Genomic DNA, 16,141 nt, shown 5'->3' with positions numbered 1-16,141 from the left:
CCCACTGGGTGGGCACTGGGCAGATATACATACATGTCTGTCCCTCTGGGTGGGCACTGGGCAGATATACATACATGTCTGTCCCTCTGGGTGGGCACTGGGCAGATATACATACATGTCTGTCCCTCTGGGTGGGCACTGGGCAGATATACATACATGTCTGTCCCACTGGGTGGGCACTGGGCAGATATACATACATGTCTGTCCCACTGGGTGGGCACTGGGCAGATATACATACATGTCTGTCCCACTGGGTGGGCACTGGGCAGATATACATACATGTCTGTCCCACTGGGTGGGCACTGGGCAGATATACATACATGTCTGTCCCACTGGGTGGGCACTGGGCAGATATATATACATGTCTGTCCCTCTGGGTGGGCACTGGGCAGATATACATACATGTCTGTCCCACTGGGTGGGCACTGGGCAGATATACATACATGTCTGTCCCTCTGGGTGGGCACTGGGCAGATATACATACATGTCTGTCCCTCTGGGTGGGCACTGGGCAGATATACATACATGTCTGTCCCACTGGGTGGGCACTGGGCAGATATACATACATGTCTGTCCCACTGGGTGGGCACTGCATGGGCAGATATACATACATGTCTGTCCCACTGGGTGGGCACTGCATGGGCAGATATACATACATGTCTGTCCCACTGGGTGGGCACTGGGCAGATATACATACATGTCTGTCCCTCTGGGTGGGCACTGGGCAGATATACATACATGTCTGTCCCACTGGGTGGGCACTGGGCAGATATACATACATGTCTGTCCCACTGGGTGGGCACTGCATGGGCAGATATACATACATGTCTGTCCCTCTGGGTGGGCACTGGGCAGATATACATACATGTCTGTCCCTCTGGGTGGGCACTGGGCAGATATACATACATGTCTGTCCCACTGGGTGGGCACTGGGCAGATATACATACATGTCTGTCCCTCTGGGTGGGCACTGGGCAGATATACATACATGTCTGTCCCTCTGGGTGGGCACTGGGCAGATATACATACATGTCTGTCCCACTGGGTGGGCACTGGGCAGATATACATACATGTCTGTCCCTCTGGGTGGGCACTGGGCAGATATACATACATGTCTGTCCCTCTGGGTGGGCACTGGGCAGATATACATACATGTCTGTCCCTCTGGGTGGGCACTGGGCAGATATACATACATGTCTGTCCCACTGGGTGGGCACTGGGCAGATATACATACATGTCTGTCCCTCTGGGTGGGCACTGGGCAGATATACATACATGTCTGTCCCTCTGGGTGGGCACTGGGCAGATATACATACATGTCTGTCCCACTGGGTGGGCACTGGGCAGATATACATACATGTCTGTCCCTCTGGGTGGGCACTGGGCAGATATACATACATGTCTGTCCCTCTGGGTGGGCACTGGGCAGATATACATACATGTCTGTCCCTCTGGGTGGGCACTGGGCAGATATACATACATGTCTGTCCCTCTGGGTGGGCACTGGGCAGATATACATACATGTCTGTCCCACTGGGTGGGCACTGGGCAGATATACATACATGTCTGTCCCTCTGGGTGGGCACTGGGCAGATATACATACATGTCTGTCGCCCAGAGGCGGCCCAGCAGGGGGTGCATATACTTAGCTTAGACTAGTCATTGGTTAGACATGGGTTAAGGTTAGATTTAGGTGTGCTGCCCCGTGGGAGGTTAGGCTGAGGGTTTGAGATAGGTTGTAGTTGTAGGACTAATGACTGGTCTAAGCAATGACTGGTACTGCACCTGGCACAGCAGAACAAGCCCAAAGCACATCCAAGGGTCGGGTCGGGACAAAACGGTTTATAAGGTAAACCACACCAATGCAACTCATTGAGTTGCAAGGAGTATGGAATATGAAAAATCAAGATCTGTGTTAATCAAATAACTATAGAGATCATGTGTACCTATTTGTGTGAATAAAATCTGAAGGAGTTTGTTTGCAGTTTGGCAGCTACCGGGCCAACGGTGCAGGAGATTAGCTGTACACAGACGGACGGACGGAGTGCAAAACATACTTTCCCCATGCCTTTGGCCTGGTGGAGACAATAAAGAACAACAGTACAAAAGTAATCTGCTGATGCTTGGCCGTGTTCTCGTTATATAAGCATCTTTGCTCCACTATTGTTTCCTTCAAAGCCTTGCGTAGGTTGAATTTGATTTTAATATTGTCTGTTAAGTTGAATTTTCTGTCACCAGATGTCAGCAAGACATCCAATTTCATCTGGACTCCATTGTCACTTGACTTCTCATATATTGTGCCTGTTTATGAGACTTCAGAAGGACATTGGGTACAGCTTTTTACAAAAGACTTCATCTTTGTTTGGAATATGATCAATCGAAAGCGAAGTATGAGAAAGTCATATCTCATATTTCCATTCACACATGTCTTTAGACAGCCTTATTGCTTAATCTAAACAGGGCAGTAGAAAGACAACTGAGGGACTGAGAGGATGAAGGACATGCAATGATGCAACACATCTCCAACTAGAATAGAACCTGGGACGGTTGATTGTGTGGTCAACACAATCCACCGTCCCAAGTGACAATCACCATAGGCTTAGTGACACCATAAAAAAACTTAGCCTTATGTGAAAACTAATAAGAATAATAAGTAGAAGAGGAAGAAAAAACAATTAGCAAATATACTGTATGTTTGTCACATCCACAACAAAGGTTCCTGAAATTAATCACTTGTCATATGAAAAAGAGAAGCAATAGGGCGCTCCTGTTCTCTTTAATCTGAACTAAGGTTTGAAGACAGGACAGTTTGCTTCATGAGCGTCACTTCCCTTCATGCCTAACCAGAGAAAAGGGAACTGTTGCTGATTAAGAAGGCAGATAAAGTGCTGGCAGCTGGATGAAGCTCACACCCAGTTCTCGTCTCAAGGCAGTGAGGTGTGACCGTGAGATGTGGTTGAGTTATGGTCACAGTAGTGTCACCGACACGTTGAAGCACTGGTACCACACTAATCATTAAGGCCTTAGCAGCCTCTCCCCATGCAACTAGTACGGTAACAAAACATTTTGGGGTAGAACACTCATGCAGTGCCTTTTTTCTCCGACTAGAGGAAGGCTGCATAGAACAGGGTTTATGTCTATAAAAGTTTAAACTTGACAAAAATAGGAGACATTTCCATAAAAGAAAGCCTGATTAATAATAAACATATCCCAGCTACTAAGATGTAAATGGACTCACCAAAAGAACTCACCAAGCTCCTTAAAGCAGCTCCATCAAAGGCTGTATCACAGCTGCCTAAAGTTAGCTGAATCAGAAAGTCAATTATTTTGTATGTATTTTGGTTACTCAATCATCACTATATTAACTGCCCGTCTTCCCATAGTAGGCCTAAAAATTTGCAGTATTCTAACTGATCATCACAACTTTCCAATATTGTTTTAATACTGTAGACTTTCATTCTGTAGGGCCAATATGACTATTCATAACCATCTCTCTCTAAAAGACATAATCAGGGTGATGGACGTGCAAATTGTGTCAAAAAATTAAGTCCACTGAAATTTAAATGTACTACTCTCAAACCACAGGAGACTCCCCGAGTCTTGAATTGACACATCTTTCTGTGTAGCCTAGGTGGTGCAAGGTACAGTCACATGCAATGAAGACACGTTGCCTTTTTTTCCCTCACATTTATTTTTAACACTTGTAACAGGAAAACATAGCGTGCAGACACTTGTATCTAACTTTGCCGGCACTTTGAAATTTCTTTCACAGTAAAATGTGGAACTTTAAAAAAGGAAGAATAATGACAACAAAATACTTACGTTTTACAACACAATACATCCTCCATATTCCACGCATATGCTTGCACGCTCACGCATGTATTGTCTTTTATGTATTTAATTGTGATGGGATGCTGCCTGACAGAGACAAAATCTGTCATCTCTCTCTCTCTCTGTCACACAGAACACACACAACTGCTACTTCGTACTACTTAATTTATTGTTCTATCTGGCTACTGCCTGATAATGTGATGACTAATGAACGGGGTGACCCTGCATGCGTTTTACACAAGTGCTTCTGTGCATGCTATTGCATGGTGCACTGCACATGGACATGGACTGTCGATGACATACATATTGTGTATATACACAGTATAAACATAATGTGTCTGTTCAGCAAAATCTTTAGTGTTTTAAAGGTAGGATATGTGCTATTCTTTGGTTTAAAAAAAGGTTTTTGTTAAAAGGTTAAAGCACTATAATGTTTGCTAGTAACAGGGGTCTCCCCGTCTCTCCATTGCTTTAATAAACATAAAATACATTTGGTAGGTGACAACATTTCAGCTAATCAGGAGAAAATACCCATATAACAGCTTAAGTTTTATAGTGTTCCAGTTCCAGTTGTCTGCTCATTTCTTTGTGTCATCACTTCCAATTTCTCTTGTTTATTTAATCTGTATCCTGACTGAGTTCTCTATACTGATTTGATAAATTTGGTATCCCGACCTGAAAATGCATTTCCTGTTACTGAACAAACATTCTATAGCAATGATTCCTATTAGAATATAGAGCTATTTAACACTTACTTAACCTTTAAATGAACTCTTAACACTGAAGACTTTGCTGTGTGTACAGGTGTTACTTTACATCAAGGCGGTGTTCTCCGCGGGCTATGTGTGAGGAGAACTCATAGCGATCCCGACTGCGGTGACCACACACGTTGCACTCCAGCGGGTTTCGGAAGCCATGGCAACCCATATGGATGGTGAACATGACATAGTCCAGGAAGATTACCCTGCAATGACCACAGGGGAACACTGCCCCAGGCACCACGCCTGCTTCCCCATCGGTCCGCACCACCCGCAGAGCCTCCGGAGGAGACGGGGGCGGCGCCTGTGTATGTGGGTGGGGAATACCATTATGGGGAGTGATCCCTCCCAGCAAGTGCCCTAGGCCGTATATGAGAGGCTGGGAGGGCTGGGAGAGCTGGGAGCCGTCATTGTGGAACAGGTCCAGGCTGGGTTGTCCCTGCAGTGGAGGATGAACATGCGGGAGGCCTGGAGGTGGCAGGCCCAGCTTGTGGCCATTGGTGAGCGCCGGGGTACTCATGTTGTCATTGCGGGTCAAGGACATGGGGTAAACCCTATGTGAGGGAGCAGGGTCAGCATCCGAGCCTGTGAGGATGGGTTTTTGGTCGAGCGGAGGGTCCCTGATATCACTGTGGTGGATCAGCTCCCTTTTATAGCTTAGGTCCAGGCAGGCACCACTGTCCCCTGGATCGGCCACACGGAGAGAAATAGAACACTGAACGAGAGAAGGAATCATGCAGACCGCACGCTTACGCCAGCATATATCAACACAGCCATATAAATGCCAAAGAGAGCAAGCGACCCATTATAATGTCGAGATGCACTGTCCAAATGTGCTCTCAAATGACTCTTACAGTACAATCCAGAGTTTTAATTACGCTGCCTGGCATGACATTTTGAGGAAATGATTAGGTGGCTGCCTAGAAGAGATAAATATGCTTGTGGTTGAAAGGGTCAAAGGTCAAGGTCACCATGAAGATATGTATATTATATTGTTTAGACTGATGCTAGGTTCTAGGAATCTAGGTTCTTGGATGTATATTATATTCTTTAGACTGATGCAAGTTTCTGTCTTGGTTTATCTATGATCCTCCTGAGGCACTGCACTGTCTCTCTGCATTCTATGTGTATGTGTTACCTTGCTTACTGTAAGTCACACTGGATAAAGAGTGTCAACTAAATGCCTACATTTTAAATTGATGTAGAACAAGTGATGTTGCTATGAGCAGGGTTACACCTAGAAAATAGTCCCGTTCAGAGTTTTGCTACGTAGGACTCTTGCCTTAATCTCAAACTTGGATGATTTACAGGGAACTAACAAGATGTGCAACATGACAGATCCATGAGCTACTCTACACATCTCTCCATCCTGTTAATTTATCCATTTATAACTCTGAGTGTACAAATATAACAGAACATTTGGTAAAATGTGTACACTCTACTGTAAACATTGTAGCGTCTCCTGAGCCAGCAGTTAAAGCTTCCTGCTAAAGCGAAGAAGAGACATGAGAGGACAAAGCGTGGAGAGGAAGTAGAAGAAGCCCTCTACTGCAGCTGCACCGCACAAGGAGACACGCAGAGGCACCTGCTCACGTTTCTCGCGTAGAGCCTGTTTTTTTCTCTCTCTCTCTCTCCCCGCGGTCACAGACATTACTTCTCTTTTCCTCCTGTGGTTGTCATATTGAAAGATCTCACTTTGTTTGTCAAGCTGATAGAGAGATGAAGGATTCCTTTGCCCTTAGCCCTTACACCCATACGAGCAGCAGCACAAGGCATGATTCCGAAACTAAACATGAATGTTAGTCTTTGAAATAGGAGCCGTATTGGGAATCATACGGTTCGGAAATTCTTGTGCCATGTCAGCCATTTACTAAAACCTAGTTTGTAATAAGGATGGGTGGATGAGAATATGAGAATACATCTTTTTACCTTTTTTTAAAGAAATTTCATTCATGGTTTAATATACCCACCTATTATATATTTCACGCAGTGAATATAGGTCAGTGGTCTATCACCCTATGGTGTGGTGCAGAATATCAGGCCAGTGCTCAGCCTGAATTCCTGTTTAGCAAAACACAGGGGGAGGCTGACAAAGACAAATAAGCAGACATATGAGACAGACAAATAGCAGCGACAAAATATTTGAAATACTCTCTTTGCTAAAAGCATTCATTGAATTAAGTCATGTGTCTAAACAAAGCAAGCATCTGCATAGCATGGAATAGAAAAAACGTATAATGTAACCAAAACATAAATGCACAGAATTTGTCATTGTATCTAAAGCAGAGGTGCCCACACATTTTTTACTTGAGAGCTACTTTCAAAATAAGTATTGCATTGTGGGTCTGGGCTGAGGCCCTTTGGGCTCCAATTTCGTCTCATCTTACACTGTTTGGGGATTTAGCAGTGGGGAAGGGGTGTTCCCCCACTAAAGTTGGTATTTTGGTTACCTGTCTAAATCCCTAAAACACCTCCGTTACCCGTTATATTATGCATAGGTGTGGTTTGGGCGTTACAATAATTGACCAAGAAGTGGCATGCACTCACTTCTGCAGGAGAAGAAGCTGGAGAGATGCCGCAGCCTGACTCTGTGCCTGGACATCTCCATTGAGGTGCGCGCCGCTCTACCAAACTAATTTGGCACGGCTAACGGGGAAGTTACGGGTGCTTTTAAACTCCACTATCGCTTTCCCAAATGTTTGTGACCAAAATAGCAATTTAGGGGAAAGTGTGCCAGCACGCCCATGACCACACCTCTAGGCGCAAATATAATAGCGGGTGACACTGGACCAAAATACTGTTAAGGGACATAGGAAGCTCCTATATTCGTAATTTTCGGGCAGCGGCTGAATTGCGGGCCGCGTCGCGGGTAAAGGCTGAAACGAAAATGGAGCCCTTTATGTGAATCAATCAAGTCACCTTAATTCAAGTGGCAAATACAATTTTTATTTATTTATTTCACATTTAAATATTATAATTTAGGGACATGTCATGTGGTCTACCTGCACAGCCTTTGTTATCTACTGGTAGATCACAATCTACCTATTGGGCAACCCCGATCTAAAGCAATACTATACACCTCAAAATTAGATCCCTGCTTTTTAGACTCTCTTGAAGGTGATGTCTCTACTAAGCATTGCATGTGAAAAATACTTTTTGGTGAGTATGAATTAACTTTAAATGGCTCTTACCAGTGAATTTCTGTGGCATTGTACTCTTCCTTTTAGTCACGTTGCTTGCCAGCCTGTCGAGTAGTAAAGCACGCTCAATGCCCATCTGAGTCCTTGATGTGTGGCTTTCCTCTATGTGATTGAGACCAACATGCAAGAGAGAGGGTAATGAATGCCTTTTCACAACTGGGTACTGTGTGTGAGGAAAGGGAGCGTGCAGACATGCACTAAGCTACAACTGTCCACTTTGTGTCTTTGAAGTTGTGAAAAGTCACCGAAAGAAATAAGCTGCATGAATCGAGCTCATGTTGTGAGGAACAAGAAGATATTAACTTGGAGATATGAAGTCCATGTGACTTCATTTCCTTTTTTGTTATTTTTTCCTTTTCCCCTCACTTCATCAGTACAACATACTGCCGGATGAAGATGTTATTCTCACAACTTATGTCGTAAACTTGCAACATTTGAAGACCACAAAGCAGTCCTAGGGGGGTGGGGTGGATGGAGCGATGGCAGAGGCCCATGCTAGTGTCTCAGAAGACATCTTTGACTTCCCCTCTGCTGGTACAGGCATGACAAATCACCCCTAGTGCAACAGCTCCAAACCACAGCAGCCACAACCCATTTAGCTTTAATTAATTTCTAATTCTAACTTCTATAAACATCTATAAACTCTATAAATTAATATGATGATAACAGCAAGACTTAGTTGTTATGCATTTACTGTATTTTCATTAGCACTTTTTTTTGTGTGTGTGTGTGTGTGTGTGTGTGTGTGTGTGTGTGTGTGTGTGTGTGCGTGCGTGCGTGCGTGCGTGCGTGCGTGCGTGCGTGCGTGCGTGCGTGCGTGCGTGCAAGCTCCTCACCCTTCACAGCATGGCCTTTGTTCTGAACATACACATGGCATCTCTCTCTGTGTTCTTCCAAGGAGCTGCGCTGCTTGTAGCTTCGACCACAGTGGTTGCACTTGTAGGGCTTCTCTACTGCAAGTAGAATTTCAGTTAAGCAAAATCACATATAAAACGTCCACTTAACACCAACGGCTACTTAACTACTGGCAACCTATAGCATATGTATACAGTACATTTCCAGCAGAGATATATCAGAAGGTAATTTCAGATGTGGGGAGCAATAATAAGGGAATGGCTGTTGTTACATGAGAGCAAACAGAAAGTCTGCAGGAGAAGCTGTGACAGGGAAGAGGGCTTTCGACAGAAGGTTGCTTCACTGCACCAGCTACACAATCAAACCCTCAGTGTTCAAGGTTTACTCATTTCAGGAGAAAGAACACATGTAGAAGGATACAGGACAACAAGGAATTGGAAATGATGAAACCAAATTGGAACTGGAACAATATAAAATCTCTCTCCTGATTGGATGAAATTGGTATCCCAGTGTATTTTCTGTTTACTAAAGAGCTGAACAAATCAGAATATGGAGTTATTTAACACCTATTTGAACAGAAGCACATCATTTATACCCCCGCCCCTTTAACTCTGAGTGTACAAATGTAACCAAATGGACCTGTTGGAATAGACAATCTCTGAGTAACAAATGCATTACCACTGAGGACTTTACTGTGTGCTTTAGCAAACCATCCATGAGGCACTAAAAGCCAAACAAACAAACATGTAGATATGGTGCATATGAACAGTAAAGTGTGTGAGTGACTGCAGGTGTTGGGATGGTACAGCACCAGAGTGGGTACGCAGGTGCCCGCTCAGGGCATCACGTCTGCGACAGGCATAGCTGCACATGGGGCATTTGAAGGGCTTCTCCCCGGAGTGAAGTTTGATGTGGCGAAGCAGGTTTCCCTTTTGGGTAAAGGAGGCCCCACACTGGGTGCAGTGGAACGGCCTCTCACCTGGTTGAGACAAAACACAAGAATGAGACCCAATGGAAACATCATCGAGACTGTATTTTCTTTTTTCTTGACTGGGTTTATACATTTTTCTAGTACCATTTCTTCTTTCTGGTTGACTAAGACTAAGACTATTCAGTATCTATGTATGCAATGATAATAAAAAATAAACATGGTGTAATGCCTTACCTCTATTATATAAAACACCATGAGTTACACATTATCGAGGATATTGCCTAACTAACATACGTAAATGCGCCAGAATTCTGGGTTGTGGTGCTGGTTATTACATGCCATGTGCGTCAAGCATGATGCAGTTTCACCCATCTCTTAAACGTATAGGCACATTAGTCAGCAATAAAGCATCTTTCTTGACCCACTCAAAATAAATCTCACACTTATGTGTTCCACCAATCAACAATACAGTACAGTATGTTGATTGCGTAACGGCTGTATTTGAGGTCAGGTGCTCAGGTTGGTGTTCCTGTGCTGCTTACCGGTGTGGCTGCGCTTGTGCACCAGCAGTACATTGATGCTGACGCAGGACAGGCCGCAGATGTCACAGTTGAACTTGCCTATTGTTTGGCTGCGAGGGGCCATCGCCCCCCCAGGCATGTAGGTCGCGGCTTCTATCGCTGCTGCTGCGAGGGCTTCCGGCAGGTTTGCGCTCTCAAAGCGTGCAGCCACCAGGGACAGGTCCTGGGGTTCATTTAAGGTATCTCCCTCTTCATCGTCTTCCATATCTCTCTCATCCTCCTCCTCCTCCTCCTCTTCACTGTTCTCATGTGGCCTATCTTCAGCGAATCCCTCCTCTAGCCCTTTCTCATTAGCTTCCTCCCCTTCCTCTTTTGGGTTGCTTTCTTGTCGTTGACCTTCATCCATATGGCGCTGCCCGTTCTCTTCCACCGCCTCTGGCTCACATTTCTTTGGAAGCATGTCTAAAAGGCAGATGAAGGAGTGTACACAGTAAAGTCCTCAATGTTAGAACCGCGATATGTAACTTTTATGTCCAACTAGGATTTTAAACCGGGTTTGATTGATTGATTGAAATATTTATTAGGATTTAGTAGGATGGGTACATTTCAAACGAAAGCAGAAGTCAACACAACATTTAGAGACGAGACGTACCAAAAACTGAATCCATTATATTTGGATCAAATAGTAATCTCAGCAAGGCAGATGGCTTCTCGGTTAGAGTGGGTGACAATATTATCACACGAAAAGATGAAATTACCTACCTAGGTTCCATCCTGTAGGCCAATCTTTCCGGTGATAAAATGGCCACCAACGTAATCAAAAAGGTCAACCAAAGAACAAGATTCCTATACAGGATCTCCTCACTGGTCAACAAAAACACCTTGAAGACTCTAACAGGAGCCCTCGTACAAGGTTTCTTCGACTACGCTTGCACCTCCTGGTACCACAGCACCTCTGAGGCCCTTAAAACAAGGCTCCAGGACTTCCCAAAACAAACTGGTCAGGCTACTACTCCCCGAACCCACCTCACCCCTGCCCACTTTGACAGGCTGGAATGGCTTAGGGTTGACACCTTGACGACAGAGTACAGCACCTTGCAATGGGTCTGGTCCACAAGATTCGCTACATCCATGTACCTGTCACACCAGAGGGAGTTCAACAAACCATGTGCAACCCAGATTCGGCACAAACAAGGGATTCAATTCATTTCGCTCCTATGCCACCAAAATGTGGAACGCCCTACCAACAGTCATCAAAACTGTTCTCAAAGGGTACCTACGGACGTCTGCAATTCGAGACTGGCCCCCGTAAAATCTGAATCCCCCACCCACCCGTTTCCCCTCACTGTATATGTTTCTTTTCCATTATCACCTCCTATGATGATTTATTTTTGACTATATAGTTGTGTATATTCGTACGTCTCTAAATGTTTTGATGAATTGAAAATGGTGGGCCCTATTGTAAACAAGTATAATGCTTTATGGTGTCGTCCACTCACTGTTAACAGTTTTTGTATTGAGTTGTACTTGAAATTTACTGTAATTCTGCAAACTGTTAATAAATCAATCAATCAATCAATGTCATTTTGGCGGGAGTGTCGGGTTCAGACATTCGTGAATAGAAATAGTGTTTAATAATGTTTTTAAGAAGTTGTCAAAAATATATTTTTGTGGAATGGTTATTGTGAAAGATATACCAACAATTATATATTTTTTTTAATTGTGCACATATTGCACATATGCACTGTAATGAGATTAATCAATTGTCAAATTAAGTAGTAAAACAATAAGCTGAAAGAGAAACTACAGCAAGATGTCCAAGGCTCTGTGGTTGTGCACAAAGGGGTCTGTGGTTGTGCTCACTTCCAAATAAGAAGGCGACTGAAACCTCCACTAGAAGGCTCCATGTGCTGCTACACCAACCAGAATAAGAAACACTGACACCTCTCCACTTCTACATTTGTATTTACGGCTTGAGAGAGTTTGTTATTAACACTGACACATCTCCACAGTGTTGCTGGGATCATTTGGGCCTACACATACTATAGTGTTAGAGATATTTAGAAGATGTGTACCTCAGATAAGGGTATTTCCTCTATGTGCAGATACTAGAACCAGGGCAAGAGAAACCATGTCGCAAACAGACAATGCCTATTCCTCGTCTCCCTTTTAAAATAGACATTTTAATTATTACTGAATCTCATTCTTTTACATTGACTGTGGAGACAACCATATCCACAGTAGTCTAAATTGAATAATAATAAAACTAGATAAACTTATATAATTTACAAAAAATAAATTATATAATTATATATTACAATGATATATTATACACCTTTTTGTTTTATATCCCAAAGCACCATTGGCCATCCTAAAAGGTAAAAGGTATTACTCATAAACACCCCGTTATAAAAACTAAAATCCAGACATACAAAGCATAACAACAGTTTCCACAGGTGGGTGACAAAACAAAGAAAACACCTTCATCACTGAATAAGGAATGGATCTATCTGCTTTCATACAGTTGGACTGCATATACAATTAAGTAATTAACATCCTATGTGCTCTCACATGAATACAAATGCTGTGCAGATCCAGTTGACCTGATTTTGAATTAAGATGGCAAAAGACAAAGATGACAAAGTGATATAAAGATGGTTCATTATAGGGGCACAGATGCTTCAGTCCCAAACACTGCTCACTATTTTGAGGACAGGAATTCATTTAGGTATTTTTTTTGTTTGGTATAAGTTATGTATGATGATATAGCACCTCAGTTTAACTAAAAACACAGTGTAGAATGCTATTGGAAATAATTAAGGAAGAGTCAACAACTAAATAGGGGAAGCATTTTTATTTTTTTAACAGACTTGACCAGTGACTGATTTATTTAATGATCTAATGATTTAATGATGAGCATATAACACTAGTTTTAGCTGCACTGCACTGGCTCCTTGTCACTATTAGAATAGATTTTAAGATTTTTTTATTTACTTATAAGTCCCTACATGGCCTGGCCCCTTTATATTGATCAGACCCTTACACCCCACAAAGGGCACTGAGTTAGGTCAGCAAACAAGCTGCTCTTGGAGGTTCCTGAGACTAATTTAAAGAGCAAGGGGCCGTGCCTTTTCTGCTGCTGCTCCTAGGCTCTGCATGGAACAGCTTGCCCTTTCATATAAAAAATGCTTAAAACACCCACACACTGTCTTCAAAGACAGTGAACCAACTTTAATAGGGAAACAGCAACGTTTCGGCCTTCATCAGGCTAAAAGATAGCCTGATGAAGGCCGCATAGGCCGAAATGTTGCTGTTTCCCTATTAAAGTTGGTTCACTGTCTTTGAAGACAGTGTGGGGGTGTTTGTTCCTTTTTCATTGTCGGGCACCGTACCCTCTCCTACGCACCTGCCGCCTGTAGGTGTGCAAAAGCTTTGCTTTTTATATAAAAAATGCTAAATCTGTTGAGACTTTTAAATTACTTCTCAAAACCCACTAGTTGGACTAGGCATATTAACGCACTATTATTATTATAACCTCACATGTACCCCATTAGTTTTAGTTTTTTTATTCTTTTGATGTCTTTAACTTATCTATCCCCAAGAATAAATGTAAATTGGCCAGTCGATGAATTGGTGAAGGGATAGATGATGGGGGACCAGCAGGGAAAAAAAGAGAGAAAAAGAGCTGTATAAAGAATATGAAACTGAACATGGGTTAGGTTTTGTGCCTCTGTATTTAGCTTTTCCTTTTTTGCCTCATCATGACAATAAATGGCTGATAGTTAGGAACCAAATGGACCCTTATGGGAGTAGACTGGGGTCTCAGAGAAAGAAATCAAATGGTGGAGCGTGGCATAATGCATATCAAACGGGGTATCCTTGAAATGAAATGGGTTGAGAATCACTGCATCAAACACCATTGCTCTGCTGTGATCTTGACATCCCACTCAGTGGTATATGCCTGTATCTCTATCTTGCCTTTTGCAACATGTAAACCAGCCACTGGATATGCTGAGCTCCATCCAGAAACCACACTGTCTGTGGAGTGGTGGTGATGAGCTGAAATGCCTTGTACACTGTGAAACACGCTCACAGTTGCTCTGGAAACTTTGCACTCTCTGAGTTGGCTATGTACTAGAACGGCTTTCCCATCCCCCTCATCTACACCTATGCGAAAAAACAAGAAAAACAACAATAGATATCCTACTTTGGCAGCCCTTGTGCATGCAAATTTCTGTTTAGTATAGCAAACCACAGCATGCAAGCCGCCTTTGTTTTAAATGGTCCCCCAAACCGTTCACACTTCACACCTATCGGCTGGGGATGCGCTAGTGTACGTATGTTCTTGATGATTTTTTTTTTATGCATTTGATGTATTACCATGTTAATTGTAAATTGGTTCTCATCCTTTTCAGACTGTAACCCCCCAAAATAATTATATTTTGAAAGGGGAACCCCCCATCCTGACAGGCTCTTGGAATTGTAGGAGTTGAGGCATTACATTTTGTTTAACTCAGATCTACATTCTACATACGAGTTGAGTTGCGAGGCGCTGTGAGCTTGTAGATCGGCTATTTTCATAATATTTGCCTCTTTCTTACATTTGTTGATTACTTTTGATGCAGTAATGGACTTTTTTCTTTCTTCCATTATCTTTTTGAGATATTTAAAAGGTCTTAAAGTCCTTAAATTGTCACTTTCCTGTCATCTGGGGACCCTCCAAAATGATGTGAGGACCCCCGGCCCACAGGTTGAGAACTACTGCTCGAAGCTCACACTCACATTTGCTTGGCTGTTATAGGCTACTCATCATTTGCAGGAAATGCAAGTGTGAGTGAGCATTTCTTTCCAACGACCTGAAAGGCTCCAAAAATGTAGTTGCTTTTATAGCATCAACACACTTTGGGTATTTGGTATTTTCAAAAGATCTTAGGGGGAAAAAAAATGAATATTTTGAATATATTTTTGAAGGGAGCTCGCCCCTCCTATATCCAGCTTTTAGTTACCGTCCACAAACAAACATTAAATTCCCACGTCATAGTATCTGAGAAAATAGACTAGGGCCCTATCTTGTGCCATGATGACTCGCGCCGCATCAAGGCTTTTATTGGGAAGGTATTATTCTTCCGGTTTGAGGAAAAGGATGTTCTGGTTTGGAGGGTTCCGGCCTGATGACTACAAAACAATGACTACAACAGGTACATGACGTAACGATATCATCAGATCCCGGCCGGATCACACGGCAATTTAGTAACACAGACCAGGCTTTCCTTCAAGGTGGAAAGCCTGGTGTCGTGAGGCTACTGGTATACCACATTCAATCACACAGCCGCCAACTTAATGGCAAGATGGCTGTGTGAATGTGGTCTATGTGTGCATATGTCTGTGTATCACCTTCAGAACACGTTCCATCGGCACTGGATGAGTTTCTTATTGGGATCTCCTTGTCTTCGCTTTCCTGCTCCTCTGTCTTCACATCTGGTGTACTGCTGCTAACATCTAAAAGTAAAGACTTAGATTTAGTCGTACAACAAATAGTTTTGCTAAGAGCTACGTTCTGCTATTTTAGAAGGGGCACCTTCTTACAATGGATTATAGTTATGAATAAGGCATAGGCCTATAACACATGTGACATGATAAGTAGCCTTACTTACTCATCTCTTCCTCCAAGGAACTCAATTCGGGATTGTCCTCTGCGTTCATTTTAAAAGAACAGTCTGGATAAAATAATAATAACAAAGAAAACTAAAATCACAATCACAATTTGAAAAATGTAATCTAATAATCTTATTAGAATATTGAGCACCAATTACCAACCCTGTGCTTTGATATAATGGATTGACACTGGTATTTACCTGTCACCAACCTTATGGCAATAAATTGTTTTATTTTATTGTTTTAAGCACTTGAATATGGCCTAACATATTTTAACACTTGTTGCTTTCACCCACTGGATACTTTATTTATTTTTCAAAAGCAATATAACTGTTGGTTACAACCTATGGTTGCAACTTGCTCGAGAATTTCAGGTCGTTGGAAATAAAT

The 16,141-nt window shown here is 42.9% G+C and overlaps 1 protein-coding gene across 1 annotated transcript; it reads right to left on the bottom strand.

Annotated features, from left to right (window-relative positions):
* Window positions 1-3,715: 3,715 nt before the first annotated feature.
* Window positions 3,716-15,810, bottom strand: LOC310859573 (zinc finger protein Aiolos-like). Its single transcript, XM_083766191.1, has 7 exons — window positions 15,751-15,810; window positions 15,491-15,595; window positions 10,118-10,558; window positions 9,456-9,623; window positions 8,626-8,742; window positions 7,781-7,891; window positions 3,716-5,273 (listed from the first exon to the last, which is right to left on the bottom strand). The coding sequence occupies exons 1-7, from the start codon at window positions 15,797-15,799 to the stop codon at window positions 4,639-4,641; spliced, it is 1,626 nt and encodes a 541-aa protein (XP_083622317.1). The 5' UTR covers window positions 15,800-15,810; the 3' UTR covers window positions 3,716-4,638.
* Between the last annotated feature and the right edge of the window lie 331 nt (window positions 15,811-16,141).

This window comes from Protomyctophum parallelum (genome assembly GCF_964188405.1).
Source record: "Protomyctophum parallelum genome assembly, chromosome: 5".
Classification (NCBI taxonomy): Eukaryota; Metazoa; Chordata; class Actinopteri; order Myctophiformes; family Myctophidae; genus Protomyctophum; species Protomyctophum parallelum.
Note: the sequence above shows the minus strand (reverse complement) of the source record. Positions and strands in the feature narration are given on the sequence as shown.